This window comes from Salvelinus sp. IW2-2015, unplaced genomic scaffold, assembly GCF_002910315.2.
Source record: "Salvelinus sp. IW2-2015 unplaced genomic scaffold, ASM291031v2 Un_scaffold1753, whole genome shotgun sequence".
Lineage (NCBI taxonomy): Eukaryota > Metazoa > Chordata > Actinopteri > Salmoniformes > Salmonidae > Salvelinus > Salvelinus sp. IW2-2015.
Genome location: NW_019943134.1, coordinates 42,030 through 62,539, shown reverse-complemented (window position 1 = coordinate 62,539; position 20,510 = coordinate 42,030). Strand labels below are relative to the sequence as shown.

The window sequence follows — 20,510 nt, the reverse complement described above, 5'->3', positions numbered from 1 at the left end:
CCCTCCCCCCACCCCTACCCCTCCACCACACCTCTCCCACACCACACTTCACATCTCTCACAAACCTCACCAACCCACACCCACTAATTCTAACCTCACCGCTCCACCTTGGGACCCAATAAAGTATCCCCAGTTGGGTACCCTCCCTCCCCGCCCTTCACCCACTCCCTCCAACCCACACCACCCACCACACCCCCCCCCACCCCACCCCACCCCCCCCACCACCCCACACCACCCCCACACCACCCCACACACGTCACACATCATGGAAGCATATTCTCCACTCCCACATAACTCCCACGATAGCCTCACCACCCCCACTCCCTCCTCACCCTCCCCTGCCACACCCGGCGGCACCCCCTTCGACACCACACCACGCCCAAGCCACCTCTCTCGCCTTCCCCACACTCCGCTCGGACAACCGGCCCCCCCACCTCCACCCCCTCTGCCCCCACAGCCCCACGTCTCACCCACCTTCCCCCTCTCTCCCCTCCGCCCCCCGTCTGCCAATCCCCGTTCCATGCTACTTCCTTTACCTCCTCTCTCCCTCGCCTAATCCCCCGCCCTCTCCCTCCCCCCCTCCCCCACCCCCCCCGTCCGCCCCCACCTCCCCACCCCCCCGCCCCCCCCCCCCACCCCTCCCCCCCCCCCCGCATCCTCTCACGCACCAAACCCCCTCCCACTCCGCCCCAGCACAACACAACACCCGCACCCGACGCGCGCACCGCTCCGCCCCCTCCTTCGCCACACCCCCGCGACAACCCCCCTCCCTGACCCCCCCTCTCGGCACACGCCGCCATCACCCCCCCTCACCCCACGACAGCCCCACCCGCCCCGGCACACAGCCCCCCACACCCCCCTCCCCCCGCCCCCACGCGCAAGCCGCGAATGCCCACCCCCTGCTCGATCCGATCTCGCCAACCACCACACCCGCTCCGCCACCCTGCACTGACAACGATGCACTCCCCTCACGCGCCACCAACCGCACTCGCAGGCCCACAAACCGCGACAACCCTACATCGACCTCAGCGCGAACCGACCCACCCCCGCCTCCGCTACGCCCGACCCACGCTCCTAGATGCCCGCCCAGTATCGTAGATGAATGGGAAGACCAGGACAGTTAGCTGCCCAGCACCCCGAGACCGCCAACTCCCCTCCCACCACCCCCGACTACGAACCGCCGCACCCCCGAATTGTCCGCCACAGCCCCTCGCCTGCCCACCCCCCACGCACGCACCCGCCCATACCCCCCCCGCCTCCCTCCCCACCCCGACCACCGCCCCCCCACGCCTCCCACCCCGCCGACAGGACACACCGCACCACCCTCAACCCCTCACGCCCACCCATGCCACCCCGGCCCCCAGCACACCCTCCCCGCATCCGCCACGCCGCCACCTCAGCCCCCCCAACACTCGCCAACCCCCCCCCGCTCACACCCGTACCCGCTCGCCCGCCGCCCCTCCCGTCCGCCCCACCCAGATGACCACCCCCCACCTACACCCACGCCCGCCCCTCCCCGCACCCCCTATTGTAGATGCGCGCGCCCCACGACCCCCCCCCCCCCCCCCCCCCCCCGCCCCCCCCCCCCCCCCCCCCCCCCACCCCCCACGACCCTCTGCACCTCACCACTCGCTCCCACGCCCACCGCCCGACTCCGTCCGCACACCTCTCCCCGCCCATTATTGTAGATGAGATGTGGGAAGACAGGACAAGGATCGTAGATGATGTGGGCGCCCTCTCCACCACGGCTCACCCGATCGCCCCCACCGCACCCCACACGCACACCTCCCTCCCCCCGCACTCCGCAGCGCCCCGCACCTACCACCCCCACCCGCGTCCAGGACCCCGCCACCAGCCGCCACGCGCGATGTGGAAGACGACCATACCCTTCTCACCTGCCCTCACTGTCACCACTCACCTCTCTTGCCCTACCTCAACCCGCACCGCACTCGCTCTATCACCCCCTACGCCCTCCCCAAACCCCACGCCAATACTCCGACCATCTCGCTCCAATCCTCTCCCCCCTCCACAGCTTCCCCACATCCCGCACCCACCCTCACTCCAAACACCACCCCCTACGCCCCCACTATCCCGATCCCCTTCGCCGCCTCATCCCCACCCTTTCCTCTCAACCCACCCACCACCACCCCCTCACCACACTGTCGCCTCCCCCCCCCACTAGCAACCATTGTTGAATACATCAGGAAGTCTTAAAATACCCACCGCGCCTTCGTGCCCTTCAACCCACCCTCATGCTGTGCAATTTAAATCGTGCACCCCACCCTCCCCCGCACCAAAAGAATGACCGTGTTCCCTCCCCTCAAACCCCTAGAAAGCCCCCCAGCCCCCCCGCTACTCCCAACCTTCCCCACGCACACAACCCCTCCCCCCCCCCACTTCCTCGCCCACCCAACAACTTTCAAGTTTTTCTTTGACTAAGCATACCCCTCCCCCTCCCACCTCCACCTCTCGAATCCCACCCAAGCCGACCACTCCTACTCCCCATATCGCTCTTCTCGGCCCGCCATTTCGCATCCTCACTTGCCCGACCCCCACGGCCCCCCCCCCCGCTTTCCCCCACCTCGATCCGCCAACACTTCTTCGCAGCCCACACCGTTCTTCCTCACACCTCCCTCGCACCCTCCCCCCACCTTTAGTCGTCAGGCAGCCCCCGATCCTCCTCAGCCGACCAAGCAAACCATCTCTCCAGATACACTCCCTTAGTCCACCACCCAATCTCTGTCCCACCCACCCTCCCTCTCCCCCTCTCCCCCGATTGTTGTTGTTTGAGCCGAGATGGTTGTATCTGGAAAGAAACGAATTGATTGCTGCCTATCGCTGTAAAGGGAGGTTGTATCTGGAAACAGAAAACGATTGGATGGCTGCCTTTCGACTAAAAGGGAGGGTTGTATCTGGAAACAGAAAACTATGGATTGGCTTGCCCTGCGACTAAAAAGGAGGGTTAGTATCCTGAGAACAGAGGAAACTATTGGATTGGCTGCCCTTTCGACTAAAGGAGGGTTGTATCTGGAAACAGAAACGATTGGATTGGCTGCCTTCAACTAAAGGCAGGGGCGTATCAGAACTGCCATTTTGCAGATAGAAAGTAAGAACTAATAGAAGCAAAATAGAGCAAATACAATCTCCTATTCCATTCCAATCTATCTGACAGTCATATTTGATCTACACAATACATTTCTATCTGAACATTCTGTAAATGTCCATTCTCCTGAGCATACCCCAGGTGTACATAACGAAGTCAAACCAACCAACGATATTTTATACAGATAAATATGAATAGGTTATGACAATTAATTACTGCATGGCTCTTTCAACATACCACTGAAAAGGTTGAATGTTGCAATTCATATTATGACACCTGAAAATACTGCAGAGAAATGAAAAGCMATTTGTAAACATTGCAAACAGATGGAGTTGGATGCTTAGCAAAAAAACACCTTTGAATAACCTCTTTGTCCATGTCAAGGTTCTTGTTTTCAAAACACACACTATACCATCTTTAAAGGGATAGTTTACTTAGAATACAAATGAACATRATTTYCCAGCTATTTGTCTGTCATTGATTCAAGAAGGCTGTTTKGGGATATTTAGTCCCCTTACACTTAACAGCCATAGTTGAACAGTTGTTGTGAGCTTTCTCAGTCATATTAAACTGTTATTGAGCCTGTGTAACAACACGGTCATTCTTTTTAGAGCAACATTTCATTAGCATAATGCATAATACTTTGGTAATCACATTTAAATTGCACAGCAATGAGCTGAGTGGTTTTGTAACTACTGTACACGAAAGCAATCGTGACTGTTCCTTATTCCACTTGTGTAATAACTCCCATTATTTCTAAAGACCTATCCTATGTATCAACAATGTTGCTATTGTAGTAATAATCACAAAGTAACTAAATGTTTATAAGAACTTGATGTCAAGACATTACCTTATGTCACTCATTATGAAAATGTATTTTAAGTTMTTTTGAAAATGAAAAAGTGTTTCCACTCTAATGTTGAGATGAGTCCATGTCCCTTATAAACAATTGCCTAGATCTATCTAAATATCTGTTTGGTTTACATTASTTCCATTATTTAGATCAATACATGTTAATGTTTTGGCATCTTTAAATGTATTTTTTTCCAATTCATCTGCTAATGATCTAATTCTACTAACTGTTGTAGTTTTTGGTTCTTCATAAAATATCTGTCAGCCATCAAATAAATGTTTTTTTTTTGTTTTCAAATAACTTTCATATATTCAAATACTTTCAAGTATTAATCGTTTTCTGAGACCTGTGTTTGTATATCAAAATAAACAATTGCCTTTAGTTTTTTTTTTATAAACAATTGCCTATATTTGACTACCTTGAGTATTTGAAAAGTTGGTATTTCAAACAAACAAAAAAGTCACTAGTGTGCTTAATCATTTTAACAATGAAAATACAGTTATTTTTCAAAACAAACAGTATCCCATGTCCTGTCTTCCCACATCTCATCTACAATACCTGTCCTGTCTTCCCACATCTCATCTACAATACCTGTCCTGTTGTGTGTGTGCCCCCCCCCCCCCCCCCCGCCCCCTCGCCCCGTGGTTGTGTGGTGGACATGTCCTCCCGCACACCCACCTCGACACACACCTTCACCGGCCCACCTGGCCCCGCACCCCCTGTTATCAGCACACCCTCCCCGCCAGTCCCCTTAGGTTTAAGGAGGAATCTTCACCCTCCCAAACCACCCTTAAGTTAGCAATAGTCCTCCCTAACCCCAACGCCCTCCCCCCCACCCACCTCCCGCCACCCTCCCCTCAACGACCGCACGGCCACCCCCTCGCCTCCACGTTTCCCCCCACACCCCCCCTTACTCCCCACTCGCGCCTCCTCCCACCCCGCTCTCCCCACCCACCGCCCCCATATGTCCCCAGGCGTCTTCCTCGCTCCCCTCCCCACCCGCCCCCCGCCACCACAACCCCAACCTCCGCCTCCCCCCCGCCCCCGCGCCCCATTACCTGTAGTTGTCCCCCCCCCCCCCCCCCCCCCCCCCCCACCCCCCCCCCCCCGCCACCCCCCGCCCGCCCCCGCCCCCCCGCGCCACAACACTCTCCCCCCCCCCCCCCCTCACGTGCGCCCCCCCCTCCACCCCCCTCCCACATCACCCCACCCTCGGACACCCACCCCCCCCCTCCACCCCCCCCCCGCGTCTCCCGTCACTGCACCCCCTCCCCCCCACACACCCCCCTCCCGCTCCCCCCCATCCCACTGCAGACCTTTGAACTCCGACCACGCCAACCCCCCCCCCCGCCCCCTCCCGCGCCCCCCCGCCCACCTTTGGGCCCAGCTCACCTCACTCGCCCCCCCCCCCCAGGCCACGCCCTCCACCCTCTCTGTGTTGTTTGCGGCGACCCCCGCCTGCCGACCCCGCCCCCCTACCCCCCTCTCCCCCCCCGCACCCGCCCCGCACGCAGCACTGCCCCTCCCCTAGATAGGCGAGTCACGTGGTGACCACTCAGCGCACCCCACCTCCCACCCAACACATCACCAACCACCGCCACACCACACACCCTCCACCTCCACACCCCCACAACCCACTCCACCCGCCCACCTACCCTGATAGTGGCAGCAGAGATGCAAACCCGCCCCCCTCCCACCACCCCCAAAAAGTGGCCCCGCATCAACCCCCCCCCCCCCCCTCCACTCCTCCCCACAAACCACCCTCTCCCCCCTGCACACCCCACCCCCCCCCTGCAACAACCCATTCCCACCCCCCCCACGCGGCCACCAAAACTCCTCTCCCCCCCCCCTCCCCCACCACCTTCCCTCGCTCACCTCACCACCCCGCCCCCCCTCCTCGCCCCCGCCTCCCCCTTCGCTGATCTCCCCCACCACTGCCCCCCACCGACACTACCCCGCCCCCACTTCCCACTCGCCACTCTTCTCTGCGCACTTTTTCCCCCCCTCTGACCCCTCTCCTCATCCCACTAACGACACCCAACACCCTCCCCGCATCCACCACGCCGCGAACTCACGACACCCGATTTGTTATGTACATTGTATGGTACAGACTCCCCTCCGCTTTCCTCGCTCTCCACCCCCCCCCTCACACCCATCCCCGCCCCCCCCCCACACCCCCCCCCCCCCCCCCCCCCCCCCCTCCCCCTTCAAAGCCCCACCCATCCACCCCATTCTCTCTCCCCCCGGCCCCCTCACCGGCCCCCCCCCCCCCCGGCCCCCCCGCCGCCAATACCCCCCACCCCCCCCACCCTCATTCTCTTCAGCACCCCCCCCCACCCCACCCAAATGTATTCAGCCCTCCGCCCTTCGCCCCACCCGCCCCCCCCCCCCCCCCCCCCCCCCTGCCTCGCCTCCCAAGCCCCCGCCCCTTCTCCCCACCCACACCCCACCCCACACACTAACCCACCCACCGCAAACACCCCCCCACAGCCCACCACACCCTCCAAACCCCACACCCCCCCCCGCGCCCCTCCCAAACCTCACAATCGCCCACTCAACCCCCCGCTCCCCCATATCCCACCCCACCACCACCCCACCACCCAACCCCCCACCCTCCCACCCCCCCCCCACACTCACCCGACCAACCCCCCGCGACCCCCACCCCCCCCCCTCCAAACTCCCCAACCGTCCCCCTCCTCTCAACCGCACCCCGCCCGCTCACCACCCCCCCCTTCCCCCCCGTCCAACACGTGCCCGCCCCTCCCGCCCATCTCTGCACCCTCCGCTCACCACCCTAATCACCCCCTCCCAACCCCCCGCCCTCCCTCCGCAACGCCCACCCCGCTCCACTCTCGCACCACCCAACAACCCCCGCACCTCTTGCCCCCGCCCCCCCCCCTCCCACCCCCCCTCCCCCCCTCCTCCCCTGCCTCCTCCCACACCCCCCCACTCCACACACACCAACCACCTCCACCCCCCCTCCCCCCAATCCTCGCCCCCCCTCCCCACCCCCCACCCCCTCCCAGAGAGCAAATCCAGCTCACCACCTCCTCCCCCACACCTCCTCCCCACCTCCAAGCCCCACTACACTCACCCCTCCCCCATCCCCCCTTGCCAACTCCAGCCACCCCCCACCACACCTCCCCTTCACTCCGCCCCCGCCTCTCTCCATCCCCCTGCGCAGCCCCCCCCCCAGCCCCCCTCTAACCCTCAGACACCCAACCCCGCCCCTCCCCCACTCCCCCACCCACTCCCCTTCCCCCTCCTCCTACCCCCTCGCCACGCACCACTCTCCCGCTCCCCCCGACCTCACCACCACCGGCCCAGCCCTCCCCGCCTCACCTCACACAGTTGCCACCCCTCTCCCAGGCCCCCCACTCACCTCACTCCACCCCCCGGCCCCCCCACCACCCTCCCTCCCCTGCCTCCATCCCTCCTCTCCCCCCACTCGCCTCCCTGCCCCCACCAATCGGACCCCACCCACCTCATCCTCCCACCCGCACATGGACACCCCTCCCCTCCTCTCCGGCGCCCCACTCCTCCCACCCCCACTCCTCCCCCCTCACCCAGCCTACACAACCATCGCACGCCCGCCCCATGCGCCCCCTCATTTAAGCTCCCCACACACTCGTCCCCCGCACGCCCCATACCCCCTCACCACACCCACCCCCACCAACCACTTGAGACCTCCCCTTGTCCCTCAACACACTGCCTATTCCCACACACCCTCCTCACTATAACATCCCCCGCCCAAATCTCAAAACTCTATCCACCCAGCCGCCTACTGCATAATAAAGCAGCGCGTCCCCCCTTCCACCCATTTCCCCCACCCCTCCCACACACCATCCTTTTTCCCCCCGCCGCCACTTGCCCCGTTGCACACAACCCTCACCTCAACTCCTCCCCACCTCCAGCGGCCATACACCTCTACGCCCGTCCCACACACTCGACAACTCTTTCTCCTCTGTCCGCACACCCCTCCCTTTCCCTCTACTCCCTGCCCCCCCCGCCCGCGCCCCCCCCCCCCGCCCCCCCCCCCCACGCAAGTCCAATCACCCAGTCTCTCCCCCTCCCTCCTCCGCCGTCGCGCCTGTCCCTGACCACGACCAACCGCCGCGAGTGCCCCTCCTCCAGCACTCCACGCAGCCCCCTCCCAACTCTCGCCCCCAGTGCGTCCCACACCGCCACGCCCCTCCCAACTCACCCCCCCCCACCACACACAAATCCAACCATCCCCAACCTCTAGCACGTACCCACCCCCACCCACACCGATACCCCCCACTTGCTCCTACCTCCCCCTCACTCCGTCCGCCACCGCACTCGCCCCACCTCCACGACTCCCCCTCTCCTCCCCACGCGCCCCACGCCCCCTCTCTCTCACCCGCTACTCGTCCTGCATGGTGCGCCCGCTCCTCTATACCCGTCACCCCTTCCTCCGGTTCCCCCCCCCCCCCCCTACGTCCTGCCCAGCCCGCCCTCCCCTTCCCTCCCTCCCCTACCCCTACGCCCCCCCACCCCCCCCCCCACCGCCAGCACTCTCCACACCACCCTCTCTCCCCCCTCACCCCACTCCCATCAAACTACTCACCCCGCCTCCCACACCTCACCTTTCCCGCCCACATACCCACCCCCTCACACAAGCGCCTCCCCCACTTCTTTCTTCCATTCACACCCACTCCCTCACCAATACCCCACCAAACTGACCACATCCTGGCACCAAACTGGCCCACTCTACCCTTTCCACCTAACAAATTCCACACCCATCAACATTCCTGTAGCACGCACCCACCCACCCGCCCCCTCCGCCCCAGCTCTTCCCCTCGGCCCGAACGTTCACGTCCCACCGTCTGCACTCTCGGTCTCTTCACAGCGCACCTCAACCGCACGGCCCCCTCCTGACACCACCAGCTCTTGTCCACCCTCCCCCCCCCCCCCCCCCCCCCCCCCCTCCCCCCACCCCCCCCCCCCCCCACCCCCCCCCCCCCCCCCCCCCCCCCCCCACCCCCCCCCCCCAACCCCCCCCCCCCCCCCCCCCCCCCCCCCCCCCCCCCCCCCCCCCCCCCCCCCCCCCACCCCCCCCCCCCCCCCAACCCCCCCCCCCCCCCCCCACCCCGGCCCCGTCTCCCCTCTCTGCCACTACCCACCCCCCCCTCTCCCCGCTCCCCCCAACACCCTTCCCTCGATGTCCTTCACACACTTCTTGCTGGAAAACAACACTTCTCTTTCATCTCCTCCCCTTTGAGTCATGTCCCATGCGCGTGCCTTCTCCTCACCCTCCGTTGACCAACCGACCACCTTTGCTCTCCAAACGTAAAACAGATATTCTCCGCCCACTTGTCGCAGAAAGCTTCCTTTTTCTGCCTTTCTTCCCCGCCGCACACGCTCTGCCTCAGCCTCTCCCGCCCCCCCCACCGCGCCCCCCGATCTCTCTCACGCATACTGGCGGCCCTCTGCCCCGCCCACTCATACCCACCTCCTCCGCGCCTCGCACGCCCCTCACCCACCTCCTCCCCACGTCCCCCCAGACACCGACTCCCACTCCGCCGCGCCCCACAGCGCTACCCCCTCCGCCCCCCTCTCCCCGCGCAGTGTCCTGTCGCCCTGCCCCACGAGCCCACAGCCGACCTGTTCCCGACACACCACCCCCCACCCCACCCTCCCCTCCCCCCCGCCCCCACCCCCTCCAGCCCTCCCCTTCCTCCACACCACATCACCCCCACCCTAACCACCTTCCCCCTAAATTCTAACCCTCCACACCCCCCCTCAACCCAAACTCCTAACAATTCTACAAACCTTAACCTTACAACCACCCCCCACTTGCCTCTAAACTCTCCCTCACCCCACTCCTCACCCCTCCCCCCACCCCTACCCCTCCACCACACCTCTCCCACACCACACTTCACATCTCTCACAAACCTCACCAACCCACACCCACTAATTCTAACCTCACCGCTCCACCTTGGGACCCAATAAAGTATCCCCAGTTGGGTACCCTCCCTCCCCGCCCTTCACCCACTCCCTCCAACCCACACCACCCACCACACCCCCCCCCACCCCACCCCACCCCCCCCACCACCCCACACCACCCCCACACCACCCCACACACGTCACACATCATGGAAGCATATTCTCCACTCCCACATAACTCCCACGATAGCCTCACCACCCCCACTCCCTCCTCACCCTCCCCTGCCACACCCGGCGGCACCCCCTTCGACACCACACCACGCCCAAGCCACCTCTCTCGCCTTCCCCACACTCCGCTCGGACAACCGGCCCCCCCACCTCCACCCCCTCTGCCCCCACAGCCCCACGTCTCACCCACCTTCCCCCTCTCTCCCCTCCGCCCCCCGTCTGCCAATCCCCGTTCCATGCTACTTCCTTTACCTCCTCTCTCCCTCGCCTAATCCCCCGCCCTCTCCCTCCCCCCCTCCCCCACCCCCCCCGTCCGCCCCCACCTCCCCACCCCCCCGCCCCCCCCCCCCACCCCTCCCCCCCCCCCCGCATCCTCTCACGCACCAAACCCCCTCCCACTCCGCCCCAGCACAACACAACACCCGCACCCGACGCGCGCACCGCTCCGCCCCCTCCTTCGCCACACCCCCGCGACAACCCCCCTCCCTGACCCCCCCTCTCGGCACACGCCGCCATCACCCCCCCTCACCCCACGACAGCCCCACCCGCCCCGGCACACAGCCCCCCACACCCCCCTCCCCCCGCCCCCACGCGCAAGCCGCGAATGCCCACCCCCTGCTCGATCCGATCTCGCCAACCACCACACCCGCTCCGCCACCCTGCACTGACAACGATGCACTCCCCTCACGCGCCACCAACCGCACTCGCAGGCCCACAAACCGCGACAACCCTACATCGACCTCAGCGCGAACCGACCCACCCCCGCCTCCGCTACGCCCGACCCACGCTCCTAGATGCCCGCCCAGTATCGTAGATGAATGGGAAGACCAGGACAGTTAGCTGCCCAGCACCCCGAGACCGCCAACTCCCCTCCCACCACCCCCGACTACGAACCGCCGCACCCCCGAATTGTCCGCCACAGCCCCTCGCCTGCCCACCCCCCACGCACGCACCCGCCCATACCCCCCCCGCCTCCCTCCCCACCCCGACCACCGCCCCCCCACGCCTCCCACCCCGCCGACAGGACACACCGCACCACCCTCAACCCCTCACGCCCACCCATGCCACCCCGGCCCCCAGCACACCCTCCCCGCATCCGCCACGCCGCCACCTCAGCCCCCCCAACACTCGCCAACCCCCCCCCGCTCACACCCGTACCCGCTCGCCCGCCGCCCCTCCCGTCCGCCCCACCCAGATGACCACCCCCCACCTACACCCACGCCCGCCCCTCCCCGCACCCCCTATTGTAGATGCGCGCGCCCCACGACCCCCCCCCCCCCCCCCCCCCCCCGCCCCCCCCCCCCCCCCCCCCCCCCACCCCCCACGACCCTCTGCACCTCACCACTCGCTCCCACGCCCACCGCCCGACTCCGTCCGCACACCTCTCCCCGCCCATTATTGTAGATGAGATGTGGGAAGACAGGACAAGATCGTAGATGATGTGGGCGCCCTCTCCACCACGGCTCACCCGATCGCCCCCACCGCACCCCACACGCACACCTCCCTCCCCCCGCACTCCGCAGCGCCCCGCACCTACCACCCCCACCCGCGTCCAGGACCCCGCCACCAGCCGCCACGCGCGATGTGGAAGACGACCATACCCTTCTCACCTGCCCTCACTGTCACCACTCACCTCTCTTGCCCTACCTCAACCCGCACCGCACTCGCTCTATCACCCCCTACGCCCTCCCCAAACCCCACGCCAATACTCCGACCATCTCGCTCCAATCCTCTCCCCCCTCCACAGCTTCCCCACATCCCGCACCCACCCTCACTCCAAACACCACCCCCTACGCCCCCACTATCCCGATCCCCTTCGCCGCCTCATCCCCACCCTTTCCTCTCAACCCACCCACCACCACCCCCTCACCACACTGTCGCCTCCCCCCCCCACTAGCAACCATTGTTGAATACATCAGGAAGTCTTAAAATACCCACCGCGCCTTCGTGCCCTTCAACCCACCCTCATGCTGTGCAATTTAAATCGTGCACCCCACCCTCCCCCGCACCAAAAGAATGACCGTGTTCCCTCCCCTCAAACCCCTAGAAAGCCCCCCAGCCCCCCCGCTACTCCCAACCTTCCCCACGCACACAACCCCTCCCCCCCCCCACTTCCTCGCCCACCCAACAACTTTCAAGTTTTTCTTTGACTAAGCATACCCCTCCCCCTCCCACCTCCACCTCTCGAATCCCACCCAAGCCGACCACTCCTACTCCCCATATCGCTCTTCTCGGCCCGCCATTTCGCATCCTCACTTGCCCGACCCCCACGGCCCCCCCCCCCGCTTTCCCCCACCTCGATCCGCCAACACTTCTTCGCAGCCCACACCGTTCTTCCTCACACCTCCCTCGCACCCTCCCCCCACCTTTAGTCGTCAGGCAGCCCCCGATCCTCCTCAGCCGACCAAGCAAACCATCTCTCCAGATACACTCCCTTAGTCCACCACCCAATCTCTGTCAACCTCGATCTCCCTTCCCTGCGATAAGGTATTGGATTTGTTGACGCGTCAACGAAGATGGTTGTATCTTGGAAAGAAACGATTGATTGCATGCCTATCGCTAAAGGGAGGTTGTATCTGGAACAGAAACGATTGGATTGGCTGCCTTCGACTAAAAGGGAGGGTTGTATCTGGAACAGAAACTATGGATTGGCTGCCCTCGACTAAAGGAGGGTGTATCTGGAACAGAAACTATTGGATTGGCTGCCTTCGACTAAAGGAGGGTTGTATCTGGAACAGAAACGATTGGATTGGCTGCCTTTCAATAAAGGCAGGGCTGTATCAGAACTGCCATTTTGCAGATAGAAAGTAAGAACTAATAGAAGCAACTACATTCCCTGTCCTGTCTTCCCACATCTCATCTACAATACATGTCCTGTCTTCCTACATTACCTGTCCTGTCTTCCCACATCTCACCTAAATTACCTCTTCAGTTTGTGCTTTCCTTATACTGTACATAATGCCTCAAACGTTGGATTTCTTCAAATGTTTGTCTTTTAATCTTTGAACACAAGAGGATCATGCCACTTCATGGTACTCAGCAAAAACATATTCACAGTTGATCTGAGGGTATACCCTCCACGTAACCAGTTCTGGTTGTAAACAGTGACATTATTTCAACCAGTTTTGCCCACTTGGTACAGATGTAAAACAGGATTTTGCATTTCATAAGCTGAATGCTCTGCATATTAGCATAATGCACTTTGAGTATATACGATACAAGTATTACACTTTAAAGTACTAATATACTATACTATGATTTAAAACGGCAAAGCAATTAACCAAGGACATTACATGAGCTCCAGAGAAGGAATTTAAGACCATACGTTTACAGACACAAAATCCTCTGTTCCTTCTTCAAACACGACTCAATTTTAGCTCCCTATCTTAGTTAAAATATAAAAATGCACGTGGATACATTGAATAACAAGTGTTGAATAACTGTACCTTTTTCCCCATGCACAGTACAGTATAGATAAGACAGAGATGAATGAAGAGTTGCTCAGCTGAATAGCTGGTATCCATGGGAAGTCATTGTGGCTGGCTACCTTCTGTCTTTGACACTAGTCATCTGGATCAACGATTTGGATCCAGTCCTTATTGCTCCTTCTTGTGTCCAGCTCCACCCTGAAGATTCTGCATTTCAAAATAGTAATGAACAAAATAGACAGTCAAGTGGTGAAATCAGTCCTATCAATGTTGGTGAAAAGTTATTTGTGATTAATTTATTGGGGGGGGGATCAATCACAAATATGCTTACCATGATGCATTGACGTGTGTCTGTGTCGCTGTGTGTGTGTGTGTGTGTGTGTGTGTGTGTGTTGTGTGTGTGTGTGTGTGTGTGTGTTGTGTGTGTGTGTGTGTGTGTGTTGTGTGTGTGTGTGTGTGGTGTGTGTGTGTGTGTGTGTGTGGTGTGTGTGGTGTGTGTGTTTTTGGTGTGAAAACTTGGTGTGGTGTGGTGTGTGTGGACATGTTTAATACTTTGTGAACAGAAGTCCCCACAAGAATGGTAAATGAACAAACATTTTACCCAACTGGGGATATTTTATTGGTCCCACAAGGAGGTCTAGGGTTACGGTTAGAAATAGGTTAGGTAGAATTAAGGTTAAGGTTAAGTTAAGGTTAGATTAAAGGTTTTAGGTTAAGGAATTAGTTTAAGTAAATTAGGTTTAAGGTTAGAATTAGGTTTAAGGTTAGAATTATAGGTTTTTAAGGTTTAGAATTAAGTTTAAGGTGTAGAATTAGGTTTAAGGTGTAGAATTAGGGTTTAAGGTTAGGGTGTTAAGGTTAGATTAGTTTAAGGTTAGAATTAGTTTAAGGTTAGAATTAGGTTTAAGGTTAGAATTAGGTTTAAGGTATGAATTTAGGTTAAGGTTAGAATTAGGTTTAAGGTTAGAATTTAGGTTAAGGTTAGAGATTAGGTTTAAGGTTAGAATTAGATTTGGATTAGAATTAGGTTTAGTTAGAATTAGGTTTAAGGTTGAATTAGGTTTAGGGTTTAGGATAGGAGCTAGGGTTAGGGGTAAGGTTTGGGGTTAAGGTTAGGGTTACGGTTAAGGATAGGAGCTAGGGTTAGGATTAATGTTAAGGTTAGGGTTAGGTTAAGGATAAGGGTACGGTTTACGGTTAGGGGTAAGGGAAATAGGGTTTTTTAATGGGACTGAATTGTGTGTCCCCACAAGGTTAGTTCTATAAGACTGTGTTGAGTGAGCATGCCGCGTGTGTGTGTATTACCTGTAGTTCGTTGTGCTCTGTCAAACAGTCTGTCATACTCCTTTTGTACGACCGTTAGCCTGCCTCTTCATGGCCTCCACCTCAGCGTTAGACTTACGCACAGCTGCACAGACAACACACACTTCACTCACGTATACTGACGTGTAGATGTATATACAATAACAACGGTCTTTGAAATTGGATACAACAGCCTACTATGCAAAAGTTAAGCTATTATTCTGATGTGCTAGACTAGGGCTGTGGAGGTCACAAAAGTTCGTCAGCCAGTGGTTGTCAAGAATTAACTGTCTGTCTCACGGTAATTGACTGTTAATTAACATTAACATTTAGCATCTCCTCGCTTCCACACATCAGTGGCCTACAAGCACTGATTGCAGACCTTTGGAACATCTAAAACATGGGTCGAAACTTTCGCCCGCGGGCCAAATATTGGCCCGCGGAGAAGGTAATCTATATTTGGCCCGCGAGACAATACCAAAATTTACTATAGAGCTGGCCCGCCAGTATTATACAGCGCATTCACCGCTAATACTACGAATCCATTATGCTCTGCTGTTTTGTTTTCGCGCGCCAATCAGGACAGGACCCAGGAAACGCCTCTCCTCTGTGACAGTAGTCATAGCAACATAGACGCTACACCGTCAGCGCGCTATCCCTTCCCAAAAATCGCGAAAAGAAAGGCAGAAAAAAGAGCTTTTCTGGACAAGTGGGAGGCAGAATATCTGTTACATATGTAAAAGACAAACCTGTTTGTCTTGTTTGTGGAGTCAACGTGGCTGTAAGTAAGGAGTACAACATTAGACGACATATGAAACGAAACACCATGACAAATACAAGGACCTGGACATGCACTCAAAGGAGCCAGAAAGTAGAGGAGATGAAAAGAAGTTTGGTTTCACAACAGAATATGTTCAAAAAAGCCACATCACAAAGTGAGGCTGCTGTAAAGGCTAGTTATATATGGCAGCAGAGATCGCAAAATCAGCCCGGCCCTTTTATGAGGGGAGAGTTCGAAAAAGTGCATGATGAGAAGTTTGTGACCTCGTATGCCCAGAGAAAAAAGCAAGCATTTTCAAACGTGAGCCTGAGCAGGAACACAGTAGCTGATCGCACATGTGATCTTGCCACCAATCTGTATGACCAGCTGATGGAAAAGGGAAAAAGATTTCAGATGCTCTCCATGTTCGGCAGCACATTATCTATGCGAGAACTTTTCTCCTCGATGAAGATGACCAAAACAACTCACAGGAGACGTCTGACTGAATGAACACATTCGCTCGATACTGAGGATTCTTCAGCTCAGAGCCTGAGCCCAGACATTGATGAAATAGCATCCAAGAAGAGATGCCAGGTATCTGGTTGGGCACATCAGATTAGATCAGTGTGCAATAATTTACGTTTTTCTTGTGCACTTTTTTCTTGCTACAAGGCATGGGCTTGAATGCGTTTTGATTTAATTCATCATTTTATTTGTAAAATTATTAGCCAGTGGAAAAAGTTTATTTTGGTATTTAAATCAGAAGGCTGCAAATAGAAAAGAGGCATACGATTTTTATTTACATTTTATTTATTTAATAAATGAATGCCATTGATGTGTTTTTTCATTTGAAATTCGATTTTGCATGTCTCCACTATTAAATGATATATTGTATGGTAATAAGCGATGCTTGTTCCATATTCAATGTTAAAGCAAAACTTGTTTGGGTCCATATTAAAAGGTTCATTTGTTCAATGTTGGCCCGCGACTTTGTTCAGGTTTTACATTTTGGCCCACTGGGTATTTGAGTTTGACACCCCTGATCTAAAAGGTCTAATAAATCCATGTAATATAGCCTCCACCTCCACCTTCACAATAAATATATTATTTATTTTAGACAGGTCTGAAGATACATGATATGAAGAAAATGTATTTCAGWAGAACAGAATAGCATACTCTTAGTCGTCCTTATGTTACATCCTGATCTGGCTATACCATACGGCTGTGGGCTACACTTGTCACGTTCGTCGTATGAATCGGACCAAGGCGCAGCGTGGTATGCRTACATTCTTTAATATAATAAGAATGAAACACTGAACAAACTAACCAAAATAACAAAACGACACGTGAAGCTATACAAATGAGTGCTGTCAGGCAACTACACATAGACAAGAACCCACGAACACAAAAGGGAAAATGGCTACCTAAATATTATCCCCAATCAGAGACAACGATAAACAGCTGCCTCTGATTGGGAAACCATATCAGGCCACCATAGACATACAAAATACCTAGACCTACAAAAACCTCTAGACATACAAAAACCCTAGACAAGRMAAAAACTAGCATACTCACCCTCGTCACACCCTGACCTCACCAAAATATAAAGAAAACAGAGATATCTCAGGTCAGAGCGTGACAACACTAGTTCATTTAGCAGACAAGACTTGCTTAGAATTCCGTGGTATTATTTTATAGTTTGAAGAATACAATTGAACAAAGCTGAATAAAATAGAAAGGATATTTTCTCCAAACGATTTGAGGTAGTGTGCACATGTGGCTATTCTGTGTTGAGCGTTTAACAAATAAATTGGTACTCYTATATGCTTAATTTAGAGTTATTAATGTAACTGTAGTCGCTCTATAAACGTTGGGATATATGTTTTGATTTTTAATACATTGTAAGGCTGCATAATGCGATTCTGTTGATGATTTGAAAAAAGTCGCTTGAAAGGCATGAGCTCTGCTTTGTTTTTTGCAGAGGCTGTACACACTTCATCAGTCTCTCATTCACAATTTGACAAGCCTCGAATTTCCTGGCGTTTGTTCCCTTCTCCCTGAGTGCTGTGTGCTCCGAAGCACCTCTCACTCACATGGCTCTCCATCAATTGATCGGGTCTATCTCACAGGCTACAAGTGAAGACAGACACTTCGGGAACACAACTGCCCGTGTCCAATTCCGAAGTGCATATTGAAGATATTGGAAGAACTGTCCAYATTGACTTTTTGTCAGCCAACAAGATGAGTAGGCCTAACGAACAGCAAAAGCACTARCCTATGTCAATCTACTATCCTCCATAGGACAAAAGTTGATTCTGTGTGAGAAAAAAATATTCTAAACATAGTCTGGGACAGTTGTGGGATGCGATAGATCTCAAATTAATACAACCACTAGCATAAAACAAATATTTTTGCACAATGAGACTGACGCAACAGATCAGAACGTTTAGCTTAAAATGTGATAAACTATTAGGCTATTTCTTCACATTATAAGTGCAGCAATGCACTCACGGCAGTAGCTATAAGCGCAAATGTTCCAATAGCGGGAAAACACCAATGTGATTATGCGTGTGACCTTATAAAGGTATATTTTTATTGTAAAAATGATCTTCCCCAAACTTGAAACTCACGCGCTGCTTATGTATGCCAGTTAGGCTCTACACCCTTTGTAACACGGATTAATGTGCTTAATTTTAAGTTATTTGGCCACTTTAGTTGTGATACAAACCTTATCAAAACATATAGGCTTATAGGCTAGGCTACATGAGATGTACGACTATGATTTGATAAGTGATAGGCTAATATTGGCACCCATCAGACTATTCCTGATTTAATATTGTCTTTACATATAATAAATGTGTGAAATTTGTTTTTATTTTAGAATGGACTATTATTATGCACCTGTCTTGAAATGGAGGCGGGGAAAAATACATGTCATCTCTGGACTTAAATAGCGAATGGAGAACCCTTTTCCCGTGGTTCATTTTCATGCCAGCCAGGTAGGCTATACTTCCATTGAAAATATAAGGAATGTGCTTGGCATTAGGAAAGTTGAGAATTAAATGTAGTAGGACTAGCCTATAGAAAGCTGATAAGATCCTCCTCTTTTTAATAGAGGCCATCACTCTGTTTTCTCGCGCAATTTCATAGCCTATAGAAATGTTGCGCAACATGAGCTTATGGGCTCTCATTGAGTGTTTGATTAGATTTTTGAAACATTTGCATTGATGTCAGAGTGATTAGAGGGACAAATGAGTGCTGAGTACTAGGCAGTTAGCACGTTTGGTAGGTTACTAATGACGATCAGCAGCATCAGAGCTTGGAGAGACCCAATTACTGTGGCTAAATGGTCACGTGGAATTTAACTTCATGTCTCGTGATCACCGGTGTGGTGGTAATACAGTCACCACAACAGCCCTATGCTAGACCCCTACCTATATGTACATATCTACCTCAATTACCTCGTACCCCTGCACATCAACYCAGGACTGGTACCTTGTGTATATAGCCAAGTTATCGTCAWTGTTTATTTATTCCTCTTGTCTATATTGTTCTCTTTGCATTGTTGGGAATGGCCCGTAAACAGTGGTGTACTGAAGTAAAAATACTTTAAASTACTACTTTTTGGGGGGTATCTATGCTTTACTTGACTATTTATATTTTTGACAACATTTACTTTTACTTCACTACAAGAAAATAATTTACTTTTTACTCCATACATTTTCCCCGACACCCAAAAGTACTTGTTACATTTTGAATGCTTAGCAGGACAGGAAAAGGGTCCAATTCCCACACTTATCAAGAGAATATCCCTGGTCATCCCTACTGCCTCTGATCAGGCGGACTCACTAAACAGACATGCTTCTTTTGTAAATTATGTCTGAGTGTTGGAGTGTGCCCCTGGCTTTCCTTAAATTAAAAAAACAAGAAATTGGCGCCATCTGGTTTGCTTAATATAAGGAATTTATATTACTTTGACTTTGGAAACTAAAGTATATTTTAGCAATTAAATTTACTTTTGATAGTTCAGTATATTTAGAACCAAATACTTTTACTCAAGTAGTATTTTACTGGGTGACTCACTTTTACTTGAGTAATTTTCTATTAAGGTATCTTTCCTTTTACTCAAGTCTGACAGTTGGGTTCTTTTTCCACCACTGCCCGTAAGTAAGCACTTCACTGTTAGTTTATGAAGCTGTTAGTTTATGTGACAAACAAAACTTGATTTGAAGACAGGTTTGGAGTTCAATTCCATTTAAATTCAGTTAATAAAAAAAAAATGCTAAGTAAACATTAAACCGTTCAATTCTTGATTCACTTCCTGATTACCCACCATCCTCTGCAGTCTTCAGCTCCTCCATCAACTTCTCTGCCTCCTTCCTCAGTAGCCGTTTGCCTGCAGTTGTGTTTTTCTCCTCATCCAGCAGAGCCTGAGCAGACAGCACTTTCTTACATTAGTTATTGTATTGGGAGGTAAATGTTCTCATGAAAGAATGAATGGTTTATTTGTCGGTTAGGAAAACAATTTCGTACATCACATGGTGACATAATGGTGCAGTAAAGTGCACACAAACAAGAAACACAACAATTCCATCATCTGACAAAAATACCCTTCACAACTCCTTGGCTCGCTTAAGTTTGTTAAACATTTGTAACTATGTTTTAAGTCTTCCACGAGAGATGACTATCGACTCTCTACTGTAGATAATGATAATGTCCCTTCCAGGCCCTCTTCCTGACTCTGGTGTTCACCTGTTTCAGAAGCAGGTTGTCCTCCTGGTACTTCTTGGCTGCCTGATTAGCGCTCTCCGCCTGGGTTTGCAGGCTGGTCCCTGTTACCGTAGCGATGGCCACCTGGTTTATCAGAGTCACCACACGCCGCATCACACTACAGGGGCAAGAAGTGATAAATGAGTGACACACTAACCC

At 54.7% G+C, this 20,510-nt stretch overlaps 4 protein-coding genes across 4 annotated transcripts in view; 3 read left to right on the top strand and 1 right to left on the bottom strand.

Annotated features, from left to right (window-relative positions):
- The first annotated feature begins 265 nt into the window (after positions 1-265).
- On the top strand, positions 266-952 carry LOC139024656 (uncharacterized). Its single transcript, XM_070439547.1, has 2 exons — positions 266-501; positions 694-952. The coding sequence occupies exons 1-2, from the start codon at positions 266-268 to the stop codon at positions 950-952; spliced, it is 495 nt and encodes a 164-aa protein (XP_070295648.1).
- A 3,662-nt stretch (positions 953-4,614) lies between these two features.
- Positions 4,615-9,681, top strand: LOC139024655 (uncharacterized). Its single transcript, XM_070439546.1, has 3 exons — positions 4,615-4,750; positions 6,983-8,125; positions 9,350-9,681. Exons 1-3 carry the CDS (start codon positions 4,615-4,617, stop codon positions 9,679-9,681), a joined length of 1,611 nt encoding a protein of 536 aa, XP_070295647.1.
- A 391-nt stretch (positions 9,682-10,072) lies between these two features.
- LOC112071872 (uncharacterized) lies at positions 10,073-10,759 on the top strand. The gene is made up of 2 exons (XM_024139304.2): positions 10,073-10,308; positions 10,501-10,759. Exons 1-2 carry the CDS (start codon positions 10,073-10,075, stop codon positions 10,757-10,759), a joined length of 495 nt encoding a protein of 164 aa, XP_023995072.2.
- A 1,767-nt stretch (positions 10,760-12,526) lies between these two features.
- The window catches only part of LOC112071871 (B-cell receptor-associated protein 29), a 17,147-nt gene continuing 9,163 nt past the window's right edge, over positions 12,527-20,510 (bottom strand). Inside the window, 6 exon segments of the mRNA XM_070439544.1 lie at positions 12,527-12,568; positions 14,825-14,848; positions 14,850-14,867; positions 14,869-14,927; positions 19,915-20,011; positions 20,334-20,506. Coding sequence (XP_070295645.1) covers positions 12,527-12,568; positions 14,825-14,848; positions 14,850-14,867; positions 14,869-14,927; positions 19,915-20,011; positions 20,334-20,506 — 413 coding nt within the window.